At 42.7% G+C, this 20,614-nt stretch overlaps 1 protein-coding gene across 1 annotated transcript in view; it reads left to right on the top strand.

Annotated features, from left to right (window-relative positions):
• Positions 1 to 675: 675 nt before the first annotated feature.
• The window catches only part of ngfr (nerve growth factor receptor), a 43,463-nt gene continuing 23,524 nt past the window's right edge, over positions 676 to 20,614 (top strand). The window contains exons 1-2 of the mRNA XM_002935711.5: positions 676 to 823; positions 19,393 to 19,534. Of these exons, the coding sequence (XP_002935757.2) occupies positions 788 to 823; positions 19,393 to 19,534 (178 nt within the window). The 5' untranslated portion in view covers positions 676 to 787. The remainder of the gene's footprint in view (positions 824 to 19,392; positions 19,535 to 20,614) is intronic.

A 20,614-nucleotide genomic window follows, 5' to 3' on the forward strand; every position in this document is an offset into this window, starting at 1 on the left:
TTTACCCATAATCGCAGTTACAGCCCTGGGTTTGGCGGGGGGCACTGCAGTGGTGCCACAGTGCCAGCTTGGCAGATTATTTCCCGTTGCAGGCTGCTGCTGCGCAGACAGATGGAAGCAGTGTGCAGAGGCGCAGCTGTAAGTACAGTTCTGCTGTTACACAGGCTTTTTACAAACCCAAAGGGAAAACAGAGAAACTTATTTAAAGACAAGAGTGCTCAGTGTTCTCCCTCCCCATACATGATGTTGTATGATATCTGCCCTTGAGGATATGTAATGGCACCCCCAGACTAATTCCAAGAATGCCTAATGCCTTCCCCCTGGCACCCCTTCCCATTACCTGTGCCCCCTGCCCATTGCTTAAAAGCTCTATTATCTTCCTGCCAAACCCCAAGTGTGCACAGTAAGCCCCACTAAGACAATAAAGAGGAGATCAAGAGAATAAAAAAGGCTGCCTCTTCCTTTTCTTTTTTTCTGTCTCCTAATGAGCAGTTAAGTGTATATGGGGCTCCCATCCAAATAACCTTCCCTAAATCCAATCCCTGCCACCACCAGTCTTTGCTTGTTCAAGAGGCTCTCAGTGTAGAAGGGGAGGGGCTGTGGGTGACAGTGGGCGTGGCCTGTGGGGATGACTGGGCTTGCTGGTGGGAGGACAGCTAAGAGGGTGGTTTTCATAAGCAGAAGGGGATGGATTCTTAAGGCTTAAGGGGCAGGTGTTGCTGAATCCTACAGAGCTGCATTCTGCATCTGCTTATCTGCCCTCAGCCATCAGCTTTATAGGATCAGCATGGAAACCCCTCTGTTTATTATCCTGTGCTGCATGGTAAGTGCCTGAGATGTGCCGGCTGCCTGTGTGTGGGGATTGAACTCTGTAATGCAAGTGGTCCTTCTTGGCTGTCCAATGGGGTATGGAGGATGCTCTGAGCATCTCCCTGTGTGCTGCTTGGGTTATTATCCATACAGCTAAATGTGTGTTAGAATAGGAGTTTCATATTTGATGCTACCATAAAGTGCAGCCACAGCCATCAAGGTTTATTTTTCCTTTGCCTTAATATTTGCTTTTTGCCTAATATCTGGGCTCTAGGGTCACAATTTCATGGCACTAGTATAGTTAAAGTTTTATTGGGGAAGGGGGTCATACAGTTTGCCCTGCAGCCCCCAGCAGTTTATTGGCACTTTGAGTGCCCTGCAGGGGTTAAGACACCCAACGCAGCACCGTGCCATGGGGACTCTGCAGTATTGTATGGATTGTTGTAGTGTTTATGTTTACAGGGTGGGAAGCCCAGGGAAGGGGTGGTCTGAGGTCGGTATCTGCAGTGCACTAGGGTTTGGCTGCTGGATAATGCAGTGGTGATAATTACCTTCCTATTACTGCGCACACAAAATCTCTCCGTGCTCAGATTTCAGCACAAGCGGCACAATGCCTGCTCTTCAGTCCACAAGCTCCCAGGCTTCCACTCAAACCTCCCCCCCTCCTCAGCAAAAATCCATTAATGGAAGGGATGAGCTGGGCTGTCAGATGAATGGACGCTGTCACTGTCCCTTTCCTTGGCACAGTCCATCCTTGCTGGCTTTGGTAACATGTGCCACCCCCTTACTCTCTCACCAAGGGCTGTGTGCCAGTCAAAGGGCTGGGGAGGAGGCGGTGGAATTGTCGGGGATCCCCCTGTTCTGCGTCATCCATGGAACCTGTGCTAAATGAGACTTTGGTTTTCCTCCATCAGTCTCTGGAACTGGTACAGGAGATCTCTGTGTATAACACTAGCGTATGCTGTGGGATAGTGTCCTTATGTGGCACCGTGCCTATTAATACTGTAAAGCACTGAATGGCAATACAAAAGCAATGTAAACATAAATGCATGCAGGTCGCTACTGCTAGAACAGTATAAGAAGGTCCAAGCTGTCTGTCAATTGACTGCAATGTTAATAAAGTGTGCAAATGTGTAGCATTTATATCTAACCAATGCTGGGTTCTATGTGTGTATGGCACTTCCTATCAGTCTGACCCTGGCTGGCTCTGGGTATTTGTGTGCAGAACTATATAGCAAACTCAGTCTGGGTGCATGTGTGTGGGACTTTCTATCTATCTGACTTGGGTGCATGTATGTGGGACTTTCTATCTATCTGACTTGGGTGCATGTATGTGGGACTTTCTATCTATCTGACTTGGGTGCATGTATGTGGGACTTTCTATCTATCTGACTTGGGTGCATGTGTGTGGGACTTTCTATCTATCTGACTTGGGTGCATGTATGTGGGACTTTCTATCTATCTGACTTGGGTGCATGTGTGTGGGACTTTCCATCTATCTGACCCTGGGTGCATGTGTGTGGGCCATTCTGTCTGACCCTGGGTGCATGAGCGTTAAACTTTCTATCTGACTTGGGTGCATGTATGTGGGACTTTCCATCTATCTTACTTGGCTGCATATGCGTGGGACTTTCTATCTATCTGACTTGGGTGCATGTGGGTGGGACTTTCTATCTATCTGACTTGGGTGAATGTGTGTGGGACATTTTATCTATCTGAATCTGGGTGCATGGGTTACACTGGGTGAATGTATCAGTTTATTGTAAATGCTCTATATGCTCTACTTTAAACTGCACCCTGCACCCTGGGTGCATATGTGTGGCATATTATATCAGATTGACTCAGGGTGGTCCTTTATATTACGCTAACTGCTCATACAAATAAGGGCACCACTTCCATGTTATGTTTTATCTGTTGTTAGGAATTTAATAAACAAGTTGGGAAAGGCTAGGCAACGTGAGACATGTTTGTTAGTGAAATACTTGGAAGAGGCTTTTGGATGTTATTGCAGTTTGCCACAGACTTGTTCTGGATGGTGACTTGAGAAGGGAAACTATGAATGTACTTGTGATTTGTAATGGGGTGTCTGCATTGGTTGGCAAGTCTTCTCCTAGATGAGGAGCTCTGGAGATGACAAAGTGGTGAGTTTATGGGTTTATGTGTGAGGCCGCTCTGAATGGACACAAATTGGGCGGGTGCCTCTGTATAGGATAACAATCATAGGTTTATGTGTAAGAGGGGCTGTAATGGGGAGGAAAGTAGATTTTGGATGGAGCTCTGATTTTGGGTGGGAAGTTTTGCAAACTTTTCTGGATAGCCAAGGCTGGGTAAGTGAGTGGGTGTTGTAGATCAACTGCTAAATGCCTGTTGTGTTTTTAGATAAACAAAAACATTCATCCATCACTGTCCTGTTTCCTTGGGCTTCCAAACTTTTCCTTTGCAATTAAACGCTGTAGTCTTATGCCGGCAGAGGGACTGTGGGTTTTGCTAAATTGCCTTTGAGATGTTCAGCAATGGTGGGATTACTGCTCCTCAAAAGCCAGCATTAATTAGGAATGTGGAACTTTATATGGTTTGGCCACAGGCATTCCATTAAGATGACATGCGTAATATTTTACTACTTACTACACCATGGAAAAAATTATATACATAGTTTTGGCTTAGTGGGTTTAGGTAAGGCTTTTTTTTTGTTTATTTTCATTGTTTTTCTCATGTATGTATATATAACATAGAAGATACACGACAGGATAAGGAGAGCAATACTTTCATGTAGAAGACTGATATATCCAGGAATTATCCACATATAGAGGAAATAAATTGTCTAGATTTTCTACAAATGGGGTTCTTGGCATTTCTCTTGGGGGACCCAGATAAAATTGGTATTCTGCTTTGGAACCCAAGAATGCACTTTATTAAAATGAATGCTGTTAAAAGAGATTTAGAAGGATAATAGAGACCCACCCAGAACAGCATGGGGTCCCATTTTTGGATCCCCATGCATATGTTAAGAATACCTGTTCTAGAGAGATCTAGAGGATTTGTGGATTGTGGAAACATGTGAGGGAGCTATGTGTTTATGTCAGCCATGTCTAGTCATTCTTTGAATTCTCACGGAAATGCTTAAAAGAACTTGTAAATGTAGATATTTTGGATTTGTTGTTATAGTAATTGGAATAGTACAGGCTAGATCTTTGGGTTACCAAACAATTCCTGAGCTGTTTATGGTTAGGAAGTAACCATAAGAAAGAAAAGTACATGGTTTTTATTGTGGACATTCAAGGTAGTCTGCACCGCCCAACTCCCAGTTATAGTCTGGAAGCCCAGGATATAATATCCACCATAACTGCATGCTGAGATGCTTGTGCTTATAGCTCTGTTGGTGTGAAGGCTGGCATAGTTTGTATTTTATGGATGCAAGTCCTCCATGTATCTGCTAATAGGGGCTGTTATTTTCTATAGAACATCGAGGTTCTCAGGTAAAACAGTTCCAGATAGCATGAAACCACATTCCAAGCTGCTACTCGTTACCACGCCCAGAGCTAAATGCATTCTGGAGTGGCAGGTAGACAGAGTGACAGCTACTACGGCTGATGGAGTGCGATACACATCGCTCATATGCAGGTTGCGCAGGAATGGGCACGACCAGCCTTCCCACCAGTAAATGTGCTGACTCATAACCATCCCAGCTATTAAATATAGCACTAAAAGCCTTGGTTAAATTAGAAGCAATTGACCCATTATGTAGAGACCAGATAAAAGGCAACCTGAAGAGCATGTGTGGGACTTTTTCCTATTTACTTGTCAGGGCACCCAACCATCTGGCTCTGTGTCAGTCTAATCTATTTTTTATGGCTTTTATTATCAACATTTTTAATTTATTTAGTATACGTATATTGCATAGCAACTTTACTTGGTCCCAGTGGAGCTTACCATCTAATTTCCCTTTCTCTACACAACCACACAATTTGATCTTAAACCCATTAACGTACTAATCTATCTATCTATCTATCTATCATCTATCTATCATCTATCTATCATCTATCTATCTATCTATCATCTATCTATCTATCTATCTATCATCTATCTATCTATCTATCATCTATCTATCATCTATCTATCTATCTATCTATCTATCTATCTATCTATCTATCTATCATCTATCTATCTATCTATCTATTATCTATCTATCTATCATCTATCTATCATCTATCTATCTATCTATCTATCTATCATCTATCTATCTATCTATCATCTATCTATCATCTATCTATCTATCTATCTATCTATCTATCTATCTATCTATCTATCTATCTATCATCTATCTATCTATCTATCTATCTATCTATCTATCTATTATCTATCTATCTATCATCTATCTATCTATCTATCTATCTATCATCTATCTATCTATCTATCTATCTATCATCTATCTATCATCTATCTATCTATCTATCTATCTATCTATCTATCATCTATCTATCTATCTATCTATCTATCTATCTATCTATCTATCTATCTATCATCTATCTATCTATCATCTATCTATCTATCATCTATCTATCTATCTATCTACATCTATCATCTATCTATCTTTTTACTATACCATTCCAATGACAGCAAGATTTCAGGGGGGGATTCACCTCTCTTCATTGTTTTAGGCTCCCTTATTCCATTGTCGCAAAATCTGACCGGACACGGGGCAATAATCCTGCCCCCCCAATGGTGGCCCTGTATGTATTTCTGCATACTGGGTACTTTCTCAGTACAGCTGAGATCCAGACAACTTAATGTGATTAATTCTGTTCTCTGTAAGTGCAAATAGCAAGGATAGAAACATGGGCAGTTAAAGCCACTCTGGACCTAGCTTCATCTGTCCATGCTTGGTGGAGAAATCTGTGCAAGATGGTGCCCACCAACCCCACTGAGCTAATCTTCTTTCCAGAACAAGGTACAACAAGTGAGGACATTTTGGAGGACCCTATTGGTACAGTTCAGGAGGTGGGAATGATGGCTGTGGTGGGAGGCCAAGGTATTGAACAAGCTTTAGTTTAATTCACCTAGCCACTGTGACAACGCTGCCAATTGTAGATATTCAATGGTATTGTATTCCGAGTATTTAGTGACATTCCATCAGTAAATCCCCTGTAAGCAAACACACAGGTGTAACAGTTATGTAAAAGTGCTGTTAGTCAGCAGGCTGAGCCCTCTCACAGCTGATAGCATCGCCTTCCTTTCCTGATCCCCCGAGGGAGAGGTGAGGAGGAGAATCTGAGCAGGTTCGGAGCTGAGTCTTATGATTCATACAGTTTGTTAGAAAAGAAGCAAAGAAAGCTGAAAGATTGTGTGTGTCCTCTTCTGAGGGTGTGTTTGTGGGAACATACCTATGTGCCTACTCAAGCATTATTTGGTAAGCGGGCCCCTGCCCTGCAGAGCTTGCACTCTCATTTCTGAAAAGCAGTTGTATACGAACTCTGGGTCTCTACTTGTTGCAGAAAGGATGCTGAGACATGCAGTTCTGCCAGAAACATTTACAGTACTGCTTATAGAGCCACCATTAACATGCGGTGTCTCAGAAAAATCTCTTTTATGTGCTAATTAGACTCTTCCTTCTTTTTAATAAATATCCTCTTTCTTATTAATGCTTGGTAGGGCTGTATTTAATTTTGCGGGTGAGTCTGCTGAATACCCAAACTTAATGATTCAACTGACTGCTGAACCTTAATTTACATTTATAGATTTGAGCAAAATCCTCACATAATGATCAAATCATAAAAAAAGAGTTGTGTTGAAGTCAGTGGATAAAAGGAACAGCCTCGCAATGGGCAGGCAAGGTAGGTATTAGATTTGTCCGAATTCTAAACAGAATGCTGTATTTGGTGAATTCCCACTTGTTCTCAACTCCACCCCAGTACTATTGGGCACTTAAGGTCCCCATACACGCTGAGATCCGCTCGCTTGGCGAGATCGCCAAGCAAGCGGATCTGCACCCGATATCCCCACCTACGGGTTGGCAATAGCGAGGAGTGTTTAGGTAGGAAAAAAAATAATTTGATCGTTTGTCCCTGGGGCCAAACGATCGGATTATGTGGGGGGCAATGGGGCAGTCGGTTCGGGGACCACATCAACGAGCCGATGCGGTCCCCGATCCGACTGGATTTTCTAACCTGGCCGATTGATATCTGCCCAATTTCAGGCCAGATATCGGTTGGCCAGGCCCCTCGGTTCTGCCCCTACACGGGCTGATAAGCTGCCGAATCGGTCCAAGGGACTGATATCGGCAGCTATAATCAGCCCGTGTATGGTGACCTTTACATGGAGGCCTGGGCAGGAGATTGAAATGGCTGTCAAAATTTCCTTCTCACCTATCCCTAATGCAGGCGCGGCATGCCGCCCTAGGCTTTGGCCCTTTTTGGTCTTCCAAGAAATGGGACCTGAATGATTGGCTGTGAGTGGAACTATAAGCATAGAAATTCTTAACCAAATACTATGCAAATAAAAAATTGGAAAAGTGGGGATTGTCTATGGAGGCATTGCTATATATTGAGCAAAAGTAAAATTCGCTAAAACTGTGACCAACCCCTGAAAATAATAGAAATCAGACATAATTGTATTGATTTACAGAGGTTTAATTTTGTAATATTGGGTTACTCAGCTAGAAAATTTGCACAAAAACAACTATTCTTCTCCAACTCTTATAATTGGCTCAAGCAAGAAAGGGCGGTAACTTGCAGTGGCTCTGCCAGGGGTTGGCTGCAGGACTCCGAGGGGCAGCCTGCCATTTTACATGCCATTGGCTTTGTCCGGGAACAAGAGCACAGTGAAGTTCTTGACCCCTGTATTACAAACAGATGGTGTAGTATATGTATTAGTTACCATGTCTGTAGGGGGGGGGGGGAAGGTTTTCAAATCAGTTGTATATAGCCTGCTGTGATGTAGGTCAGCAATAACAGCCCAGAAATCTGGTCTCAGCGTGGGGCCCCAGGCACAATCCACATTTGCTCCACCTTAAAACTCTCTCTGTACCCATGGGAGACACAGTTGTATGTTTGAGTGTGTGCAGGTCACTAGGTACAGGTGCTTAGCATGACAGGTAACAACACAAAAACGGTACGTCCCATAATGCTCTAGGGCAGAGTCTCTTCACCTGGGAGACATGTGATCTGTGCTCATACAACCTTGGGCTAATGTTGTCCTACAATAACAACACTGACAGTAAGAGGCAGGTCTTGAAACGCAACAAATACACAAGATTTTACGAAAGCCAGAGTCTGTACTAATACTAATCCCATTCCAGGCATTGTCTTCTAAATAATATGATTACAGGCATTAGCAAATGCACATATTTAAATTAGAAGTAAAAACCCCATTAAGTCACCATGGAAACCAAAATATAGCAAAAACACGTCAGAGTGTATCCAAAATGACATAGTCCAGAGCTCAACATCAAATTACATTACAACAAAACAGAACCCTAACCCTGACATTGTTACATGAATAAATAGGGATTATAGGCCTTGTTTTTAATCTCTCCAAAGAGTATAATTATTTCAAAACAAAACTAATGGTAGACAGATAAATAGATATAGATATTATAGATAGATAGATGATATATAGATATATGATAGATAGATAGATAGATAGATAGATAGATAGATAGATGATAGATAGATAGATAGATAGATGATAGATAGATAGATAGATGATAGATAGATAGATGATAGATAGATAGATAGATAGATAGATAGATAGATAGATAGATAGATAAAAAGGTGCTCCACTGTTCTCCCACAATGTAACACTAGTATGTTAAAGGTTTAGGATCAAATTGTATCAATGTGTGGTTGTGTAGCAAAAGGGATGTAAGCTCAACTGGGATTAAGCTAAATTGCTATTCAATTATATACTCGAGTATATACTCGAGTATAAGCCGAGTTTTTGAGCACCAAAAATGGGCTGAAAAATGCAGTCTCGGCTTATACTCGCGTATATACGGTAATGAAGATGTCATTCAAGGCATGCACCAACACCTCCTCCGTGGCCGTAAGTTTGTGCACCCGCCCCCTTGGCTGTACGGTCTTGCGCTTGCCAAAGCCGTATACACTCAAGTATATACCGTATATACTTGAGTGTATACGGCTTTGGCAAGCGCCAGCGCCAGCGCCATCTAAAATAAATAAATTGTGCAATCAATAGTACCGTATATAATATACGGTACTATTGATTGTACAATTTATTTATTTTAGATGCCGCTAGCCAAAGCCGCCATCCCTCCGTCAGCGTGAGGGTGGGGGGTCGGCTGACGGGCGGGAGCGCCAAGTCTGCACATCGAGCTCCGAAGCATTGCGCACTGTTCTCAAGAGGTATCGGGTTTTTTTTTTACACAGTATAGCGCTGTTTTTGCGATCTGCGCCGGAGCGGAGCGACACAAAAGCACATAGTAACCGTGTGCTGCGACAGCTGCCTCTTATGGTTGGTGGGAGCTGGAAGTCGGCAGGAGTTGAAGCGCAGTTTTCCCACCCATTCCTTGTAGTGCTGTGTCCGCTATTACGTGTAAAGGCCTCTGTTTTATTTCAAGGGTAGCCGTGAGCTGAGCGCAACGTGTATAAATAAAGTTTAATTCCCAGTTCTCTATACAGGACATATATTAATTGGGGGCAATAATAAACCCTGAGAATAGGGAAATGATCTATGCAAATAGCTAGTAGTGTCATTTCCCCCCTCACACAAAGTTTTGCAGGGCCCCCACCAATAACCTGCACCTTCAGCAGAAATCCATGGACAGATATATTTTTTGTCTGTGCATAATTAGTGGGAAAGTATTTCTAGGTGCTTATTATTCATTCACTTTGGATACTGTCTTGTTTTTCATTATCTCAAATAATTTTTCTGTCCTTGCTGACCCCCCCCTTTCTAAGTTGTGCCTTTCCTAAGTTGTGCCTTTCCTAAGTTGTGCCTTTCCTAAGTTCACACATGCGAGTGTGCGCTCGCTCCCATGTGTGCCTTTCTAAGTTGGGAGCGCACATGGCAGAAATCTAACAAGGAGTTTTAGTTGCACAGCTCTGAAGGCAAGTTGCACAGCTCTGAAGTCAATGGGAAGCAGACTGTGGTGGGCATCAGGTATTTTTTATGGCAGCTTCCTTAGCCTTCCCAAACTTGCCTGACAGCTACAAAAACTTAGCAGTGGCAGCTGCATTTCCCACCCTAGGCTTATACTCGAGTCAGTACGTTTTTCCAGTTTTCTTAGGTAAAATTAGGTACCTCGGCTTATATTCGGATCGGCTTATACTCGAGTATATACGGTAAGTATTCTAGATAAATTAAGGATAATGATAATAAGAACAATAAGAAATAGATTAGACTGATAGATAGATGGTAGATAGAATAGTATATTAATGGGTTTTGGATCAAATAATACCAATGTGTAGTTGTGTTGGGAACCGGAGGGATAGATAGATAGATAGATAGATAGATAGATAGATAGATAGATAGATAGATAGATGATAGATATGTAAACAGACAGATGATAGATGATAGATAGATAGATAGATAGATAGATAGATAGATAGATAGATAGATAGATAGATAGATAGATGATAGATATGTAAACAGACAGATGATAGATGATAGATAGATAGATAGATAGATGATAGATATGTAAACAGACAGATGATAGATGATAGATAGATAGATAGATAGATAGATAGATGATAGATATGTAAACAGACAGATGATAGATGGTAGATAGATAGATAGATAGATAGATAGATAGATAGATAGAGACATAGATGATAGATAGATAGACAGATAGATAGTGTACAAATGAAGTTGCCCCTAATACTGTTAGTAGTGACTCCCATCACTGGGCAGTGGTTACACTTGTATCGGAATGAAGCTTGTACAGAACTAGATGTTGTCTGTCGATCAACATTCCACTTGGGATCCCCAGAGGCAGAAAGAGATTTTAGCTGATTCACTCTGTATGTCATAAACAGTCAGAAAAGGCAAGGAAGTCTTTTTGGAGCAGAGGCCTGTCGTGAGATACCAAGGATTCCAGACAAAACAGTCTGAGAGAAGGGTAGGCAAAGTTATTTTCCAGGGGGTTACAAAGGAAAAAATATATTTGGCAGGGGCATAATAACATCTTTATATTTTGCATAGAGCTGGTCATTGTTTGCAGCTTACTTTAGGCAAAGTGGTGCACAGATAATAATGGAACGAGTGCCCTTGCTGTTCTCACCAACAAATCAATTTGACCAACATTCTAAGCTTTCTATCTATAAGAGCAAACCTGCATTCTCCACCCTTCTTTCCTTCAGGCTAGCCCCCACAGCCACTGTTTCAGGTTTACTGAGGGCAGCTCCACAGTGTGGTAACCACTGGTCTAAAAAAAAGGCCACACAACTTCCAAAGACCAGCTTTGCCATAGTAGCAATGCACATATACCCTACTATTTGGTGTTCTGGGTAGGTATAGCAAGGAAACTAGTAATTATAACAAGGTGCATACATTTTTTTTGGACCCTAAGAAAGAGGTTTACAGGGTAGTTAACCTTATAATTAATGCTTCCCACGGGAGAAATTTGCTATATAAACCACGTTATGATTATCATTAATAAGAGATCAAAGCTGTGATGGGGAGAGATGCTTTACACAAGTCAGGGCAAGAATCTAAGATCTGTTTGTAGGAATAGACAGAACAGAGATCCCCAACCAATGGCTCGCAAGCAACATGTTGCTCACCAATCCACTGAATATTGCTCCCAGTGACATCAAAGCAAGTGCTTATTTTTGAATTCCTGGCTTGAAGGCAAGTTTTGGTTTCAAAAACAGACCCCTGTAGGCTGCCAGTCCATATGGGGGCCAATAGCCAATCACAGCCTGAATTTAGTCTTTATTCACTTGTGTTGCTCTCCAACTTTTTATGTTTAAAAGTGGCTGATCGGTAAAAAGAAGGTTGGAGTAGAGAAATGCAAGCATTGAAGCCCTGAGCTTTGGGACTGTGGAAAATAGGTAGTAAAGACTAAATGGAATTGTCTGTACTCTGTAGGATAGGACAACCTGTTCAGGAGTATGGCAGATATTACTGGGGATCTTCTAAAGAGAATAATGACTCCTTGTCCGCTGCACTGTGATTAAACCTGCCACAAATCACACTGGGAAAGAACAGGTGGAACAAGAGTTTCAAATGAGACGTCTTGCCCTACTTTTTCTTTCATTCTGTCAAAAATCTTGGAGTCAGGAAGGAATTTTTTCCCCTCAAATTAGAGTGCCTTCCTCTGGATCAACTAGCAGTTAGGCAGGTTATATATAGGCATTATGGTTGAACGTGATGGATATATGTCTTTTTTTCAACCCAACTTACTGTGTTACTATGTTACTATGACTGACAGTGGGTGGGAGGGCCAGGTACAATTAAAAATGTGGTATCACCATAAACCATTGAGAGAAGTCTTATCAGAGTACAGGAATTAAGTGTTTCTTCTAGACATGAGGTAAGGCCAAAACCCCTTTACTTGTCATCGGGGGGGGCTGAGCCGACCGGGCGCCCTTGGCTACCCGGTCGGCCGCCTCGCCCCTGCATCGCGCAAGCCACCCCCCACCCCTTTTGGTTTGACGCGCATGCGCAGTTTGAGAATCGCGCACCACCCCATACCCTTTTGTTTGGCGCGCATGCGCAGTTTGAGAATCGCGCACCCCTGTTTTGTTTGGCGCGCAGTTTGAGAGCGGGGCAATGTGCGGATCGCAGACTAGGGGTAGGCAGGAGAGGCTGCCTAGCGCCCCCCAATCGTTGCGCCCTAGGCAGCTGCCTCTTCTGCCTACCCCTAGTTCCGGCCCTGCTTGTCATCCTTTTACAGAAAACATATGGGGTTTTGTTTCCCAAAAGGAATGGCATATTAGTACGATCGTCAAATGACAAATGCCATGTTGTAATATATATATATATATATAGCAGCTTAGGAAGGTGTATCATTTTGATGATATTTACTCATCCCCCATAGAGTAAGTGAAAGCTTGGCCCAGGGTTTAAGAGTCAGGGCTAAGGATTTTGGTTATGGGATTAATTTTCAGATGGAAGAATTGTTGGGGATCTGGACAGATTACCAGGTTAAATCCAGTTTTACACCCAACTTTTAGGCAACCTCTCCCAATGCCTGCTGTTCTATGGATAGAAAGTTTATGAGCTTGGAAAAGACATGGATATGTGTCCTGTAATATAGAAACTAGACTTGTTATTGACCAAAGGGGAAGAAATACAAGGAGCAGTTGATATACAAATCAAGTATATTTTGCAGAAGGCAAATTCTGTCTGTTTTAATTATACTCAGGACATGTCCTGGGTTTCTTGAGAAAACACAACTTGGACATATCTGTCCTGTCTGTCTTAGAAGGAGACATGTCCTGTGTGTCTCATAGATCCTCAGGGAGAGAAATATTGTATTTTCTTAGGGAGAAGCATGTCCTGTGTATCTCAGGAATATTCAAATAGAGGCTTGTCCTGTTGTCTCAGGAACACTCAGGGGAAGATATGACCTGTGTGTCTTGGGGATACTTATGTGTAGGCTTGTCCTGTCTATCTCAGGGATACTCAGAAGGAGACATGGTCTGTGTGTCTTGGGGATACTTATGTGTAGGCTTGTCCTGTGTATCTCAGGGATACTCAGAAGGAGACATGGTCTGTGTGTCTTGGGGATACTTAAGTGTAGATGTGTCCTGTGTATCTCAGGGATACTCCGAAGGAGACATGGTCTGTGTGTCTTGGGGATACTTAAGTGTAGATGTGTCCTGTGTATCTCAGGGATACTCTGAAGGAGACATGGTCTGTGTGTCTTGGGGATACTTAAGTGTAGATGTGTCCTGTGTATCTCAGGGATACTCCGAAGGAGACATGGTCTGTGTGTCTTGGGGATACTTAAGTGTAGATGTGTCCTGTGTATCTCAGGGATACTCCGAAGGAGACATGGTCTGTGTGTCTTGGGGATACTTAAGTGTAGATGTGTCCTGTGTATCTCAGGGATACTCTGAAGGAGACATGGTCTGTGTATCTTGGGGATACTTAAGTGTAGATGTGTCCTTTGTATCTCAGGGATACTCCGAAGGAGACATGGTCTGTGTGTCTTGGGGATACTTAAGTGTAGATGTGTCCTGTGTATCTCAGGGATACTCCGAAGGAGACATGGTCTGTGTGTCTTGGGGATACTTAAGTGTAGATGTGTCCTGTGTATCTCAGGGATACTCAGAAGGAGACATGATCTGTGAGTCTTGGGGATACTGAGATGAACACATGGCCCCAGGTTCCCCGAGAAGACCAGGTACTAAAGTTTCCAAGTCTGAGCCATCTCCTATGACTTGCACACTATGTTTATCTGGAGCTGAGACTCCCCAGTACTCTGGACTGAAATTTATTACACATTTGACTCTTTTATGGTTATTATAGCTCAGATTTATTTCTGCTCAAGCTCTTTTCCCGCAACTGTTTATTCTTTAATAACATTCCTGTATTAATGCTGACATGTCTTTGCTAAAACCCTTTCTATTAGTGAGCTTTTACATTTTAATTAGTATTTGGCTTACGATACATTTGTTAGATGGCTGACGAGGTGCAAGGGAAACGAAGAGGCTGTTTCTTAGGAATTCTTGCTTGGCTTCGGGCTAAATCTTACCTCTCCAGGATCTACGGGACCTGCTAATGAAGTTTGGGCACTTCCATTCTGTCAGGATCACCCACTTCTCCACTGGAATTCCATCTTATCTGTTATCTCTGGGGGGTTCTTGTTACATATCTGTTTAACCCTGATCCCCATAGTTTATAATTGTCTTGTTTTGCTGGAGGTTTGATCCAGTCTTCATCAAATATAGTTAATTTACTAAAAGAGGTGGTGAATAGTATTGGTATTGTCCCCATTCGCTCGTGGAGTGCCTCAGTGTCACTTCAGCATGCTGCGCACATGTGAGAATCTCTGTAGTATATAATATGGGTTCCTTCTGTGGCAGGAATGCAGCACTCGCTTCTCCTTAACGTTGATATACATCTTGTTCACGGACTGAAGACCCTGTGATCTTTTGCTATGTGTAAACTTTGATGTGGATCATGTCTGCAGGGGAGTTGTTGCAAATAGCTGGGGGCACACATGTGCTTTATATATATATAGGGGATTAGCGAGAGGTAAAACCCATGCAGCCTGGCTTGGAATTGGACTTTATTCTTGGAACCAGATCAGCACTGGCTCTGTTTTGTCTTTTCTTTCCTGATTTATCGGCATCTCTCTCTTCATTTTTTTGTTGTTCCTCTCACCCTCTCAATTTATTGAATGCCAGCCACAGTATCAGCCTGTATTCCATCTGTGCTAACTTTGTGTGTTTTTATGTTGGCTCTGCCGACGTACATGCCTCACATATAGCAATGCACAGGAATGTAGAGAAGTGTTCTGGTTAGTAGTGGTGGGGCCCTGGCCTTTTCTTTCTCAGTCTAGTCAAAATCAGACACATCAGAAGGCAAATTATTAAAAAGGGTAAATTAATAATGAAGACCAGGAAAGTCTTAGACATCAGCCAGCAGGAGATTACCTTATATACTCGAGTATAAGCCGATCCGAATATAAGCCGAGGTACCTAATTTTACCTAAGAAAACTGGAAAAACTTATTAACTCGAGTATAAGCCTAGGGTGGGGAATGCAGCAGCTACTGCTAAGTTTCAATAATCACAATAAAAACCAGTAAATTACATAAATTGAGGCATCAGTGGGGTATATGTTTTTAAGTATTTAATTAAAAGAAAAACCGTAAACTAGCTCTTTAAGTGGAGAAGAGGGTCAACAAAAACAATATGAGTGCTACCCTATGCTCTTTGCGCATTGGCAAACTGGCAGCAGACCCAGTCTCGGAGGACACGTAAGGGGGAATAAGTATTGCGTGGGCCAGGGCACTGGAGGGTCTGGTTGCGGGTGGCCTAATTTGCACACAAAGGACAGAGGGTGCTAGTCTGGAGGGACCCATGGCACCCAACTCGAGTATAAGCACATTTTGGGTGCTGAAAAACTAGGCTTATACTCGAGTATATTTCTTTGGCCATACCTTGTTTTAGCACCCACTCTCCTGTTATGCCTACTCATAGTGAAGGGGATGCCAACACACCACCAGCTTCTCCCCATTTCAGTATATATGTCTTTAAGCCTTTACTAAGTTTTTCAGCCCCAGTGTATGATGGGAATTTTACTTTTCAGCCTCTGCACTGTTTAAAAAAAAAAAAAACAACCTTGGTGCCACCATTGTGAATAAGGCAATGGCAGCGTTAAGATCGAAAGCTGCTATTCTGTGCCCAGAAGCTAATCACTGTGTCTCCAGCTTAGTGCCTTTATATGGACAAGAAGCTCCTTTGGAACATTTAATCTCCCTACTAAAACTAGTATAATGTCTTTAAGTTATAACCCTATAAATGTCTATTGTTTTAGAAAGTGCCAGCTGCAACTTAAAGAGGTCCCTGTTATAATTAAATCCATCAAAGTGTAGCAAACACTTAATACAGGTACAGGACCTGGTATCCAGAATGCTCGGGACCTGGGCTTTTTAGTAGCAGCTACTTGTTGTGGCTACTAAAACAGACTAAAAATGCTGATCATTTACTGATAATTGTCTCTACGTGTGTTTTATTAGAGGCAATTCTCAGTATTGTCTATGGCAGAGGGTTTTCTGGCATTTAGGGCAGTGGCAGACTAGTAGCCCCGCGACAAATCTTCGTTGCCACGGGCGACTAATCTCCCCACAATGCCATCCCACCAACAAGAATGTAAATTGCCGGTGGGATGGCATATGTGTTGCTACAATTTCCCAAAGTCGCCCGAAGTTGCGACAAAGATTTGTCACGGGGCTACTAATCTCCCCGTCTACTGAAAAAGTAGCTGCTACTAGTTGCTCTGTGTGTCTTCACCCTTAAGGTACCCATACACTGGCAGATCCGCTCGCTTGCCGATGTCGCCAAGCGAGTGGATCTTCTCTCGATATCCCCCACCTATGGGTGGGTGATATCGGGAGAATCCAGGGTAATTCGATCAATTGAATTATAATGACGGGCATAGGTAATATCGGTCCGGGGACCGCATCAACGAGCCGATGCAGTCCCCGATCCGACTAGATTTTCTAACCTGCCCGATCGAGATCTGGCCGATTTCAGGCCAGATATTGGCCGGGCAGGCCCGTCGGAAGTGCCCATATCGGCAGCTACTATCAGACCCATATCAGCAGCTACTATCGGCCCGTGTATGGGGACCTTTAGGAATAAAGACACACCTTATCTTGCCACATGTGACTTGTTGCTATAAAACCCACACCCAGAATGTAGTGCATGTTTAATTAATACAAATTGGCTTTATTTTCTATTATAGCTTTTGAAACATGAATGGTTACAATACAGTTTTTTTTGTTTTTTTAAATGGTGCCCCTTTAAATTCGAATATCACATGGAAATGCCTCTGTGTTAGTGTTAGGAAGTCTGGCTTCATGTGGAAGCAATTGTCTATTACCAAAATTTCCCTAAATCTCTCATGTTATTTTTGCGTATGTGAATGGTAATTGCAGTTCCCAGGAAAAAATGTGTTTTTAGTCATTAGGAAGCCAAACAATTTGAGAGTAAATGATGCAGTCTGATAGCAGACTGAAGGAAACAGGACCAGTATGGCTGTCCTAATTATTTTTACAATGTTATCCCTTGGAGCATTTAATAAAGGATTTTAAGGTCCGAAGCTCTGTAGTGAACTAGGACTAGCAGCACTACCAAGATGTAGATGTTAGGCTGGTTTTTAGTTGAACAATACGGTCCACTTGATGGGCATATTTCCTTCTCTGCTTCCCTGTCGAGCATAGACCTGGATAAAAATTGACACTATTTACTGCATTACCCCTATATTCCTCTATCCCAGCGTTTTTTAACCACTGTTCCGCGGCACACTAGTGTGCCACGAGATGTTGCCTGGTGTGCCGTAGGCAGGGCCGCAATTTTTACTTTAAAAAAAAAATCCGGGCCCTGTCATTGGTTGCGCCCCGTGTGTACGGGTGACATCAGTACGCACAGGGCGCAACGTTATAAAAGGGCCTGTGTGCGGTCGCGTGTAGGCAGAAGTGCAGAGGCGGCGCGCGTGAGGGGAAGGTGCTGCTGAAGCCGCCGAAGAGTAAAATGCTGCTGGGCACCAATGTATTAGGGGGGGCCACGGGGCACACTGACTTATGGGGGCACTGCTGCTGGGCACCAATGTACTAGGGGGGCTGGCTCTTGGCACCAATGTACTGGGGGGCACTGTTGCTGGGCACCAATGTACTAGGGGGGCTGGCTCTTGGCACCAATGTACTGGGGGGCACTGCTGCTGGGCACCAATGTACTAGGGGGGCACTGCTCTTGGCACCAATGTACTAGGGGGGCACTGCTGCTGGGCACCAATGTACTAGGGGGGCACTGCTCTTGGCACTAATGTACTAGGGGGGCACTGCTGCTGGGCACCAGTGTACTAGGGGGGCACTGCTCTTGGCACCAATGTACTAGGGGGGCACTGCTGCTGGGCACCAATGTACTAGGGGGGCACTGCTCTTGGCACCAATGTACTGCTGGGCACAGAGTTAAATTTTTTAACATTTTCTAATGGTGGTGTGCCTCGTGATTTTTTTCATGAAACAAGTGTGCCTTTGCCAAAAAAAGGTTGAAAAACACTGCTCTATCCATTGTACAATGACAGTTCTAGTTGGTTGGCCAAGCGGTGAATGTTTGGGTTTATGTTTATGTGTTTCACAATGAATGAAGCTGGCTGGATCCCCGTGTAGTAGCAGTACTGTACGCAATCAGGAATTGTAACAGATGTCAGGCATCCCCGTGCTGAATTGTGACTAATCTTTATTTTACAATACAAATGCTTCAGATTAATGTCCCTAACAAACCGTGATGACCCGGACATACGTTTACTAGAACAGGGAAACAAGCTTTGATAAATTTGCAAACCCATGCCCCCGCCCCCACTGGGTTAGCTGTGACAGTTTGATTTATTTAACTAGTGAACTATTATACAAGGAAGGTTCATTACGTGCTCAGTTTGATGCTCTCTCTTACTGGAATGATCTGTCATGCTTAGAATTGTATGGCACAGGGACAAAATATCCAACTAGTTATTGTCTGTCAACATGTCCTCACCGAATTCACAGACCCTTCTCACTGAATTCATGCTACGCTGTCCTGTGGAATTTTTATTACCCTTAACTAGCAGATTCCTATTACCAAATTCTCACTGGTCTTCCATATCAAATGTTTATTCACTTCTTTTATCAGATTTATATTCTCACTCATCTTTCCTCCCATCTTGGTCTCTTCTAAAACATGTTTCACTTACCAGGTAAACCTGTGTAGAGATAGATGAAATGATAATTTCCATCTGTATGTTTTTCTATATCTGACCTTCAAACCCAACTCTACCACTTCATGTTCCCATATGTATGCCCTGTTCACTACCAGTAGGCTCTTTCTTTTGTTTTTGGCCTGTAGTTTTTGCCAGCTAATTCGCTGAGTTCTACTTTTCCAGAATCTAACCTGTTGTGTTCTCTTTGCAGACATTGCTGAATGCTGAGGAGGAGCCATGTTGGTCAGAGAAATACACAGCAAAAGGGGAATGTTGTATTTCTTGCCCAGCAGGCGAGGGGGTTATGAAGCCCTGTGGAGTAAACCAAACTGTTTGCGAACCTTGCCTTGACAGTAAGTACAAAGCAATTGTACATAAATTGTATGTCTTTGTTATGTATTCTCATTAGTAATACCCTGAAGTATTTTTATTAAACTCCTTATAAGCCGTCATTAGGGAAGATGGACTTCTTTATTACCCGGTATCTATACCTCCCATTTTGCCTGTAACTGACCCCTATTATTTATTCTATTAGTTCTTATAACACTTGTTCCTCCATATAACCCTTCCAATACCTCCTCCTATTGCTCCATGTAACCCTCCCTATAACTCCTCCTATTGCTCCATATAATCCTCCCTATAACTCCTTCTATTGCTCCATATAACCCTCCCTATAACTCCTCCTATTACTCCATATAACCCTCCCTATAACCCCTCCTATTGCTCCATATAACCCTCCCTATAACTCCTCCTATTGCTCCATATAACCCTCCCTATAACTCCACCTATTGCTCCATATAACCCTCCCTATAACTCCTCCTATTGCTCCATATAACCCTCCCTATAACTCCTCCTATTGCTCCATATGGCCCTCCCTATAAATCCTCCCATTGCTCCATATAACCCTCCATATAACCCCTCTTATTGCTTCATATAACTCTCCCTATAACTCCTCCTATTGCTCCATATAGCCTTCCCTATAACTCCTCCTATTGGCTCCATATAACCCTCCCTATAACTCCTCCTATTGCTCCATATAACCCTCCCTATAACTCCTCCTATTGCTCCATATAACTCTTCCAATACCTCCTCCTATTGCTCCATATAACCCTCCCCTATATTTCCTTGTACTGCTTCATGTAATCCAATGATTGCTTTATGTAAACTCTCCCTGTAACTCTAATCCCTAATAGCCCCTTCAGCTAGTTTATACAGCATGACATGAAAGCTTCTTTTAACTTTACCTTTTTTATCTATTATTAGACAACATAAATATTTCTTATAATTGATCTGAATGCATTATAATTACATTTAATGATTACAATTATTATAATTACATTAGTATGTAACTTTTGTTGCTGTTGGCTTTCTATAAAGTAAAATGTTAGCTTTTACCGTTTTTTTTTTGCAAAGAGTTTGGCATAAAGGTGGTT

Source organism: Xenopus tropicalis, chromosome 10 (genome assembly GCF_000004195.4).
Source record: "Xenopus tropicalis strain Nigerian chromosome 10, UCB_Xtro_10.0, whole genome shotgun sequence".
In the NCBI taxonomy this organism is placed as follows: domain Eukaryota; kingdom Metazoa; phylum Chordata; class Amphibia; order Anura; family Pipidae; genus Xenopus; species Xenopus tropicalis.